This window comes from Callithrix jacchus, chromosome 15 (genome assembly GCF_049354715.1).
Source record: "Callithrix jacchus isolate 240 chromosome 15, calJac240_pri, whole genome shotgun sequence".
NCBI lineage: Eukaryota > Metazoa > Chordata > Mammalia > Primates > Cebidae > Callithrix > Callithrix jacchus.
This window is the reverse complement of record NC_133516.1, coordinates 91,788,206-91,800,395: the sequence shown is the minus strand read 5'-3', so window position 1 is coordinate 91,800,395 and position 12,190 is coordinate 91,788,206. Positions and strand designations below refer to the sequence as shown.

At 39.3% G+C, this 12,190-nt stretch overlaps 1 protein-coding gene across 1 annotated transcript in view; it reads right to left on the bottom strand.

The window, feature by feature from the left end:
• The window catches only part of ADGRG7 (adhesion G protein-coupled receptor G7), a 79,195-nt gene extending 67,321 nt beyond the window's left edge, over positions 1-11,874 (bottom strand). Inside the window, exons 1-2 of the mRNA XM_002758880.6 lie at positions 11,826-11,874; positions 11,516-11,713 (exon numbers count right to left, since the gene is read on the bottom strand). Coding sequence (XP_002758926.4) covers positions 11,516-11,630 — 115 coding nt within the window. The 5' untranslated portion in view covers positions 11,631-11,713; positions 11,826-11,874. The remainder of the gene's footprint in view (positions 1-11,515; positions 11,714-11,825) is intronic.
• Positions 11,875-12,190: the final 316 nt, after the last annotated feature.

Sequence of the window (12,190 nt, the reverse complement as noted above, 5' to 3'; positions counted from 1 at the left end):
CCATAATCAAGTTGGCTTCATCCCTAGGAAGCAAGGCTGGTTCAACATAGCAAATCAATAAACATAATCCATCACATAAACAGAACCAATGACAAAAACCACGATTGTCTCAATAGATGCAGAAAAGGCCTTTGACAAAATTCAACAGCCCTTCATGTTAAAACTGTCAATAAACTAGTATTGATGAGACATATCTCAAAATAATAAGAGCTATTTATGACAAACCCACAGCCAATATCATACTGAATGGGCAAAACTGAAAATGTTTTCTTTGAAAACTGGCATAAGACAAGGATGACCTCTCTCACCACCCCTCTTCAAACACAGTATTGGAAGTTCTGGCCAAGGCAATCAGGCAAGAGAAAGAAAACAAGGTATTCAAATAGGAAGAGAGGAAATCAAATTTATAAGAAAAAAAAGACCCTATCAAAGAGTGAGCAAAGGATATGAACAGACAATTCCGCAAAGACATTTATGCAGCCAACAAACAGATGAAAAAAAGCTCAACATCACACTTATCGTTAGAGAAATGCAAATGCAAATCAAAACTACAAAGAGATATCTCACACCAGTCAGAATGGGGATTATTAAAAAGTCAAGAAACAACAGATGCTGGCAAAGCTGTGGAGAATCAGAACGCTTTTACACTGCTTGGTGGGAATGAAAATTAGTTTAACTATTCTAGAAGACAGTGTGGCAATTCCTCAAGGATCTAGAACCAGAAATACCATGTGGCCCAACAATCCCATTACTGGGTATATGTCCAAAGAAATATAAATCATTCTACTATAAAGACACATGCACATGTATGTTTATTGCAGCTCTATTTACAATAGCAAAGACATGGAACCAACCCAAATGCCCACAAATGATAGACTGAATAAAGAAAATGTGAGCATATACACCAAAGAATACTGTGCAGCCACAAAAAGGAATGAGATAATGTTCATTGCAGGGACATCGATGAAGTTGGAAGCTATCATACTCAGCAGCCAAACACAGGAATAGAAAACCAACCACCACATGTTCTCATTTATAAGTGGCAGTTGAACAGTGAGAACACATGGGCACAGGAAGGGGAACAACACACACTGGGGCCTGTTGGGGAGTAGGGGGAAAGGGGAGGAGAGCATTAGGACGAATAGCTAACGCATGCGGGTCTTAAAACCTAGATGGCAGGTTGATAGGTGCCGCAAACCACCGTGGCACACATACACCGATGTAACAAACCTCACGCTCTGCGCTTGTGTCCTGCAACTTAAAGTAAAATAAAATTTTTTTAAAAGACAGGAATAAAGAACAGACTTGGCTCACATTACTGAGCACATGATTCACAAAAAGCCGTAGCAATCAAGACAGGATGGAGTCAGCATAAACAGACAAATGTATCAATGAAGCAGAATAAAAAGTTAGAAAGAGTTAAAACATAGAGGGTTTGTTATCTTTTTAAAGACGTACCAAGGCAATTCAATTGAGAAAGGAAAGTTTTTCAACAAATGGTGCTAGATCATCTGAATAAACAAATCACCCTCAAAACTCAATCTGAGGTGGACTGTATTCCTAAAATCAGAAAGCTAAAACTAAAATGCTTCTCAAAGAAAACATAGGAGAATAATTTGCAATTTTGGACCAAAATTTTTTTTGTATATAGAAAAGTATCCAAAAGCACTAAGCATAAAAGAGAAAAAATCAATAATTAGCCATAGTCAAGTTAAAAACTGCTGTCATCAAAGGCACTGTTAGGAAGATAAAAATAGGCCAGACACGGTGGCTTCTGTCAGTAATCTCATCATTTTGGGAAACCAATCTCTGTGGATTACCTGAGATCAGGAGTTCGAGACCAGCTGGACGATCATGGTGAAACCCTGTCTCTACCAAAAAAAAAAAAATAGATAGATAGATAGATAGATAGATAGATAGATATACACACACACACACAAAAATTAGCTGGGTGTGGGGGTGCATGCCTGTATTTCCAGCTACTCGAGAGGTTGAGAGAAGAGGATTGCTTGAACCTGGGAGGCAGAGGTTGCAGTGAGCCGAGATCATGCCACTGCACTCCAGCCTGGGTGACAGAGTAAGACTCCATCTCAAAAAAAAAAGAAGATAATAAAAATGGAAGACACAGACTGGGAGAAAATGTTTGTGTTACATATATCTGACAAAGGAGTTGTATCCAAAAATGTAAATTAGAGTTGTAAATCTAATTGTAGATTAGAATTGTAATTTGTAAATTGTAAAGAATACTCATTAATAATAAGAATCCAAGCAGACCACTTTTTTTAAAGTGGGCAAGAGACTTGAACAGACATTTAATAAAAGAAGATATGTGAATAGGCAAGAAACACATGAAAATAACTCAGCATCTTAATCATCAGAGAAATGCAAATTAAAGCCACAGAAATATCATTTCACACCCCACTAGAATAGATAAATAGATTAATAGAATAGGATAGAGACTCTACAAATAAACCCACACAAATATAGTCAGCTGCTCCTCAACAAAGAAGTAAGGGAAATTCAATGGAGAAAGGATAGTCTTTTCAACAAATGTTGCTGGAATGACTGGACAACCATATGCAAAATAATAATAATCTAGAGATAGACTTACATATTTCACAAAAATTATCTCAAATGAATCATAGATCTAACGTAAAATGTAAAACTACTAAACTCTAAAACAGGAGTCCTCAACCCCAGGTGCCAGCCCATGGTTTGTTAAGAACCAGGCCACACAGGAGGCGGTGAGCCACGGGCGAGTGAGTGTTACCTTCTGAGCTTCGCCTCCTGGCAGAGCAGCAGCATTAAATTATCGTAGGAGCGCAAACCCTAATATGAACTGTGCATGCAAAGTGTATCAGTTGCACGCCCTTATGAGAAGTAATACCCGATGGAGTGGAACAGTTTTATCCCTAAACCACCAGTAAATGAACGCTGGCTTCAACTTTAGGCCACCAGCAGTATCAGCTGCTAACAAGAGAGCTTGTCCTTTGAAGTTTGAAGCCAGATGTTGACTTCTCCTCTCTAGCTGTGAAAGTCCTAGATGGCGTCTTCTTCCAGCAGCAGCTGTCTTATACCCTGAAAATGTGCTGTTTTGTTTAGCCATCTTCATCACGTATCACATCTACATCTTCTGAATAACTTGCTGCTTTCCTTTGCCCCTTTATGTTATGGAGTTGGCTTCTTTCGCTAAACTTCATAAACCAATCTCTGCTGGATTCCAACTTTTCTTCTGTAGCTTTCTCAACTCTCTCAGCCTCCATAGAATTGAAACAAGTTAGAGCCTTGTTCTGGATTAGGTTTTAGCTTAAGGGAATGTTGTGGCTGGTTTGATCTTCCACCTAGACCCCTCAAATCTTCGTATCAGCTAAAAGATTTCCATTTTCTAACCGTTCGTGTGCTCGCTGGATAGCATTTTAATTTCCTTGAATAACTTTTCCTTTGCAATCACAATTTGGCTAACTATCTGGCACAAGATCTTAGCTTTCTGCTTTTCTCAACTTTCACATGCCTTCTTCACCAAGCTTAATCATTTCTAGCTTTGGATTCCGAGTGAGAGACACCCAACTCTTCCTTTCACTTGAACTCTTAGAAGCCATTGCAGGATTATTAACTGGCCTAATTTCAACGACGTTGTGTCTTGGGGAACAGGAAGGCCTGGGAAGAGTGTGAGAGTTGGATCTGCTGGTCTGTAGAGCAGTCCGAACACATACAGCGTTCATTGATTATGTTTGCCATCTTACATGGACCTGGTTCACGACACCCGAAAACAATTGCACTAGTAACGTCAGAGATCAGGATCACAGATCACCATAGCAGAAATACCAATAATGAGAAGGTTTTAGATACTGTGAGAATTATCAAAATGTGACTGACACAGAGATAGGACGTGAGCACATGCTGTTGGAAAAATGGAACCAACAGACCTGCCTGACACGGAGTTGCTACAAAGCTTCAAGTTGTAAAAAAAAAAGAAAAAACCCAATATCCATGATGTGTAATAAAACAAGGTGTGTCTGTATCGCATTTCTTCCTTCTGGATTCAGTTTCTTGCTTTTTGATGTATATGATTGAATAATTCTTTCAGCCAGGGTCTGTGAGTGACAGATTCTCCAATGCTTATCTGAAAACGCTTTCATTTTTCCCTCACTGTTGATTTTCAGCTTGATAAGGTATGAAATTCTGGGTTGACAACACTTTGAAAATATTACTTCCCAATTTTTATTTATTTTGGGAGAGATTTTTTTCCATAAACGTCTTTTACATTTTCTTTATCTGATGTTCTGCAATTGTACCATGATGTGGTCTGTTTTTGCTTTTCCTACTTGACAAGTCATTCTTCAGTTGAGAAAACTTGTTAGTTATTACTTCCTTGAGAGTTACCTCTCCCATATATTCTACTCTCTTCTGGAATGTCTGGTAGACCCTGCTGGGCTTTAGCCTCCTATACATCAGGTTTCTTAATCTCATCGGTGTCAACATCTCTTTATATTGCTATGCTGAATTACGGTTTCCTGGCTTTCTTTTCCATTCCCTAGTTTTCTCTTTAATTATTAGGGTTCGGGGGGGCGCCTTTTCAGTATGTTTCTTTGCTTTGTAGGGACAGGGTCTCCCTCTGTCACCCAGGCTGGAGTGCAGAGGTGTGATCCCAGCTCACCGTAGCCTCCATCTCCTGGGCTCAAGAGACCCTTGTGCCTCAGTCTCCCAAGTAGCTGAGATTACAGGCAGGTGCCACCATGCCTGGCTATTTTTTAAATAATATTTTGTGTTTTGTAGAGATGCCAAAGCTGGTCTCAAACTCTTGGCTTCAAGTGACACTCCAGCCCTCGCCCCCAAATGCTGAGATTACAGGCATAATCACCATGCTCAGCACCTTACTGATTTCTAACCTCCTTTTAAATCACTCATTACTTTTGTTATTATTGTAATCGTTTCCATTGTAAAAGTACTATTTGGTTCTTTTTCAAATTCTCCTATTCTTTTTAAAAAATGCTGTATTTTTCTTTGGTTTATTTTTCTCCTGTATTTTAAATGTTTGACCTTGTTAAATGTGTTTTATATTCTCTTTCAGATTGTTTTGTTATACCCAGTTCTCGGACCCTGTTGATCACATCTGATGTCTTTCTAGCATCATGGTTCACGTGTAGTTTTGGACTGTAAACTCAGTCCTCCTCAGCCTCCCAAAGTGCTGGGCTTACAGGTGTGAGCCACCATGCCCAGCCTCTTTTTAGGATTATTTTTAACTGGAGATTTCTGTACTGTACAGTAGTACTAATTTAGATTGTAAAGCCTGGGGTTTCGATTACTGGTAGTGACTTTTTTTTTCCTTACTCATGGCCCTGAACAGATGATAGTGTTATTGAATGCTTATTTGGACTAGTGAGTAGAATTTTTCTAAACTCCTTTTCTTGGTTGATCCTACTCCTTAAGGTTTAGGTATTATGCTGGTGGCTCAGGCCCAGCTCCCTTGCTTCACACAGCACAGAAACCACACCTCCTGTCCCCATAAATGCATTGAAATTGCACCAGTGCCTGCTCACCCTCATAAGTATCGACTTTACTCTTTATTTCTGCCACCTGTGATTTTTCTTCAAGAACGAAAGCCTACTTGCATATATGAATTATTGTCATATTTTATTTATAACTTCTATGCTGGTAAACAAGAAGGAGATCTATCCATGTCTACTCATTCTGCCTTTTTGCTGTAAGAGTCACTTCTTAAAGTTAAGAAATAATTTGCCAATTTTTAGAACAAGGGTCTTGAGCTGTATCTCCAAATCCTCGCACAGTGCCGTTGAATAGCAGGTACCGAACTAACGTTTGCTGACTGGCTTCTTTGCATTTGCATCTTGGTTGAGGATATCTAGTCGAAGCTGAACTAACAACTCCTCTGTCACAATCACATGTTTAACACCTTGTGCTATGCACTTCAAGACTCTAGCCCCTAAAATACCTAAATTACCCACGAAATACAGTGAAAATAGTATTGTTATCTTTAAGACTGTATTTTTACATAAAAAAAGCCAGACTCAGAAAGATTAAGTGGCTTGTTCATATCATATTATCAGTTTTAGAATTAGGGCCTTGAAAAAAAATGACTTTAGTTATTCATCAACCCAGCCCTCTCATTCTACATAAAGGCTGAGTGATTTGTTCCAGATCAGGAATTAATCGGTAGCAGAGCAGGTAATAGACTCGGATCTCCTTGTAACTGATTGAGTGCCTCTGCTCCCTCCTCGCAGTGCCTGCCTTTCCCATTGATGGGGACAGGCAGCATCACCTTCCTTTTATTTGAGGCCCCATATTTTGGAACATATTTAACAGCAATATTTTTCTTTTGTAACACCAGCATAATAATAGCAATTTTTTCTACATTCTTTTAAATTGTCCAAAGCAATATTTCTAGAATTATTAACCTATTAGCCCTATTTTCAATGCTTTTCCATGCTTTTACTACACATCTTGGAAGTTTAAATATAAAACATATACAACACACACCCAGGCTGCTTGGGAAAGTAGCATAAAATAATACTAAAGATTCCAAATAGAAAATATTAATTTCTTCTCCTAAACTAGACAAAATTAGAGTCTGTTTTGAAAAGTTTGGTTTTAATAAGTAAGAAAATACAAATATATTTCCTTAGTCTAAGAAATTTCATCTGCATATCCTTTCTAGTACCTGGCTTAGCCTTTTGGGCTTTAAAATCCAGGCATCTCTCATTTGTCCTAATTTGAAATAATTTGGTGATGATAAAGGTAACTCTTAAATGAGAGAACAATGTTTAGGAAAGTTTATTCTGGTTGTAAAGAAAGATTTATACCAATAAAATACATGAAGTATAATCTTTATTTAAGGTAAAGTGGGTCCAGTATTAACTGGTTAATATTTTAATAAACTGGTTAAATATTTTTTCCTTTGTTAACTTTTTACTGTACTTTGAAATCAGAAGTATACTACTTTGAATTCTTATTATACTTTAAAATATATGCATGGCTAAATGTTTTAATAACACTTCCCCTGATGGTGTGGGGTAGCATACGTACTGAAAGGCAAATGCAGGAAGATGTGGCGGTTCTTAGAACGGTTTCTGTTTCTGTTTTGAGCTAGTCAATTGAACTTAATGATTAAACCTATCGTAAATTTTTGGATTGCTAATCTGACTCCCAATCCAAAGGTCCGACCTAGGTCAATGGTATCTATTCAAGGTACAAATCAGGGAGTGAAGAAAACTATGCTCTGCACCGAATTATCTAAAAACACCTAAAGGATAGTAGCAACAATTACTGAGTACTTACAAGGTACTAGACATCATCTTAAACTTTTTAATATGTTGATTCATTTAAGCCTCATATCAGCCCTATAAGACAGGGTTTACAATTATGCCTGTAATCGTTTAGAAAACTGAGACTCAGAAACGAATAATTTGCTCAAAGTTAATAATTTGCTCAAAGCTAGCGAGTGGCATTACTGGGTTCTAAATTCAAGCAGTCTGGCTCCAGAGTTCTCTTTCCCCTACTCTGTTACATCCTCCCCTATATACTCAAGTACCCACTTTCAACATTGTATTCCATGTTAGAGCTTCAATACATGTGCCATCGAAGAACCACAGGTGGGGGACATATCCAAACTTTCAAGTAAAAATATTTAATACCTGGAAATCCAGGAATAATCCACTAAGCCAGGATTCTAGCCCCTTAGTTTAAGAAAATGACTTTTAAAATGGAATCAACACTTTAAACATCACTGATTCTGATGTTAAAATAATCCATGCCCCTCCATCAATTACATAGCCAAATTGGAACAAATTTATTTTAAAAACTCTTCCTTTTCATACACTTTTCTTTTTTAATTCAGGGGGTGATTATTTGAGGAAGCAAGAAGGGAGACTGGTTAAAGAGCAGAAGAGACATTTAGGATACCACGATTAACACAAAAGAACACTACAGCTGCCTAAAACCCAGCTTTCTCCCTCCAGCAAACACTGCTCTGGACTCTTTTTTTTTTACCCAAATGCAAGTATCCTCCAAGAACAGTCACATGAGTTAGATTTATTGAGTTTGCCTCTGGAAAAAGTACTGTAATGGACTGAAATTAAAGCCAAGTATCTACGGTCAGATTATTTTATGACAAACAATAAACTCTCATAGACCTTTCACCACAACCCATATTTTCCGCAGTGTAAGAATTATCAGGCCAGGCGCTGTGGCTCACGCCTGTAATCCCAGCACTTCGGCAGGCTGAGGCTACTTGAGGTCAATAGTTCGAGACTAGTCTGGCCAATACGGTGAAACCCCATCTCTACTAAAAATACAAAAATTAGTCGGGCGCGGTGGCAGGCGCCTGTAGTCCCGACTACTCGGGAGGCTGAGGCAGTAGAATGGCTTGAACCCAAACGGCGAAGGTGCAGTGAGCCGAGATCGCGCCACCGCATTCCAGCCTGGTGACAGAGCTAGACTCCATCCCAAAAAATAAAATAACAATTATCAATGCTATGAAGTCAGACCTTGGGCACTGGGAATATTTCAACATCCTTAAGTCTCTTGTAGGACTGAGGAACAGGGGTATCCCGTGGTAGAGAATGAAGGTTACAATATCTGGAGAGAAGCGGGGGTAAATAAAAAGACAGTCCTGGTGGCAAACAGCAGGAAATCCTACGAGCCGGGCGAGGTGTAGAATACGGTCAAGTAAGGCACTGTTCGCGTGCTTTGAGATTAAGATACTCTCATTTTGATAGGAGTTAAAGAAAACATTTTCTACCATTATGATCATGGACATCTGTCTATGATTCTATCAGGCTTGGCACCAGTTGGAAAATGTCGACGGAAAGAAATATAATAAAGCTTAATCGTGTGTTCATTTTACTTTCATTATAAAGAGTGAAGGGGCCCAAAAGCTATACTACGTCTTGTGTTTTCCTATGAAGAATGCCCAATGTGAAAAGGCTGGGCTTCTGACAGAACTGGGATTTGCTCTAAGTTTTTAGCACAGTACCTAGACCATAGTAAGAATCTTTGAAACTATAGGCACCATAAGAATTAAATGCATAAATAGCATAAATATTGTTATATATCAATGGTTACTCCCAGATCAGAGAAAATTCTTACTGAAATTTCCTCAGCAGAATTTGAAATTTGTTTCTATTTTTCACAATGAGGCCATTATTTTTCAAGAAAAATTAATGTGAGAGACTTAATTTATATGTTCTATTTGTAATATAGACAAAATAAATTTTGAATGCAATAAAATTAATTGATGCAAAATTTTGTGTGTTTATGTCTATTTTCCCTACTAAGACATTTATACCTTTCATCAGTTTCTCAGAGATATGTGTGACTTCTCTCCCCCTTAAAAAAAATAAATGTGGCCGGGCACGGTGGCTCACACCTGCAATCCCAGCACTTTGGGAGGCTGAGACAGATGGATCATGAGGTCAGGAGTTTGAGACCAGTCTGATCAACATGGTGAAACCTCGTCTCTACTAAAAATACAAAAATTAGTTGGGTATACTGGCACACGCCTGTAATCCCAGCTACTCAGGAGGTTGAGGCAGGAGAATTGCCTGAACCTGGGAGGCAGAGGTTGCAGTGAGCCAAGATCATGCCACTGCACTCTAGCCTGGGTGACAGAGTGAGACTTCACCTCAAAAGTAAATAAATAAATGACATAAATGTAAAAATTATTTATGTCTATACCTGAGTGAAGGGACCAAAGCAAGAACATTCAACAATTACATAGGATGGGATGGGATAGGATAAAAAGAAACAGAGCGAAGTGGAGTGAAATGAAACAATTTACCAACTCGAATGCACTGCCAATAAAATGTACAAGGCAAAATAGTCACAGCAAACAGTGCCATTCTCTCACTCTTTTTCTTTAAACGATATGATAATCCTCTCCTTTTCCATTGGGCTTACGCCAAAGCTAAGAGACATCCCTGACATAAACAGCTGATTGAAAAATGCTACACAGAAAAAGAGAAAAGTGTGTCTTTTTGAGGAGCGTGTATGCCTCTACTGTTAGACACGGGACCTTTATTACTTACTATGCCTTCGTTTGGATCTTAGCTCTCAGAGAGTCCAGGAATATATTTTCTATTCATTTTAAGCAACTCCCCCTAAGCCTTGAACGTTCATGGTTTGTGTCCCCACCCTGCACCCTTTCTTATGTTGTTTTGTACTTTGGTCCTTGTTTTTAATGGTTTTGTTATAAATGTGTCCTTTATAAGTCACCGTAAATTTCCTTTTTAAAGTAGATGTCACTTACATAAAGGAAAAAAGGAAGGGAGGGAGGGAGGGAGGGAGGGAAGGCAGGAAGGCAGGAAGGAAAAACTTTGTGAAGTATGCCCTTTAAATGAGGTCTTACAAATCTGGCAGCCTTAATGGGGTAAAATCCATAGTTCATAATTTTTTAACTTGAATTAAACTATTTTACAACCTTAAAGAAACAAAAACACATTTGCTTCAAGTTTAAATTTTACTATTTTTGTTTGGCAAATTTTCTCATTCCAGTTCTCTAAATACTATTGAAACAGTATTCTGTAAACACTGGTTAGGGCAGTGGGTAGAGGGAGGACAGACCCGCCCTCAGCTACCACTCCGTCAGCAGCAAATATGTCAGACCCCCCTGGTGGTCTTCAACAGGGAATCTTTGCAGCCATGCTCCACACTCCTGCTAGCTCCCCAACCTCTGTCCTCCCCAGTTACCTGCTCAGAGGGCATACTACCTCTCCTGCCGCCTTTCCTGATTGACATTATGTTTATTGTTTCATTAGAAGCCTTCTCTGATTTTTACAAAAAAGAGTATGTAGCACATCCAACTGCGAATTCCTTTATGGAGACGCTCTACAGCCCAAGGGATCCAGCATTAGGATCACTGAAATGTTCTGTTCTGAGTTCCAACACGCTTTTCTTTAATGCTGTTTTACACCCTCCCTTCCCAGGCCAGCTGTGGCACAGAAATATTCAACTATTTGTTGAATAATCAGGAAAGTCATTTTAAAAATGGTTTTTAAATTGTTGATTAGTTTTCTACATCTGGAAAGTGGGAAATTTGTGTGCAAACCCTGAGATCATTTCACTTAAACCTTAGTGATGACCTTCTTAAACTTCTCTCTTAAAATGAAATTCCATTCTGTGCATGTTTGATTGTGTGTGTGTTATGCACATGTGTGTGTGTGTTTGATGCATGTGTGTGTCCCCCTTCAAACAGACCTAAATGTGTGTTACCAATCGTTTTAATTATTACTCTGCTACCAATTCAGTCTGGAGTTAAAAGAGAAAGAGGCCAATTCAATTATGTCACTCTTCCTCCTGCCCATTCACACTCACACATATTCATTTCTATTCCACCATCTGCTAGGCTCAACTGAGTTGGTCTTTTATAACCCATAAATAGCACCTTAGTGGGATGCCTCAGACTGGACAAGGTACCTCCCAGTACTGGTGCATCAGGTGGCAGGGACAGAGACCCCATGCCTTCTCTTGCTCTGAGTTAAACATAGCAGGACAACATTACCTGTACGGATCCTGAACACAATCCTCCAGATGCCCAGTCCCAATATGATGCCAGTCAGTAGCCCACACACGACAGCCACCAGCACCCTGGGGTTCCAGGCGCGGCAGGAAACCATGGCAAGGTCAACCACACATCCACTCCTGGGTGAGAAACTAGCTTCTTTTCTTCTTGAGCTAATAAGTTGAATCCGAAAGTATTCTAAACAGAAAAAGAAGTCCTCCCATTAGTGATTTGTCAGACTCTATACATTAGGACTTTTGAGGGTAATCCAGCAAGACGTAGTTTGAATCTCCTAATAAAAGGTGCATACTCTGCTTGCAATTTCCTCATCCTTCACTGAAGGAGAATGTGGAAAAGGCGATTCGAGTTCTGAGAGTAGGGAGATAACTCGGGGCAATAAAGAAGGGGAGGGACTAGCGACAAGGGTCAAAGAGCGACTGTCCAGACAAGCCACAGAATGACGCAAGGGAACGAAGCAGAAGAAACCAGAGGAAATCATGAAGGCAGTGGATGCCAGTGGGCATCTGGGGCTCGGCTTCCTGTGTTTTTGTCTCAGGAGGGTACAGCAGAGATGGACTGGCAGGTGCTTCAGGCCACACAAAAACACCCTCTGAGAAATAAACTAGGCTGTCAACAAGAGGACAAATGGCAATCACCACACATGATTCCAGTGCT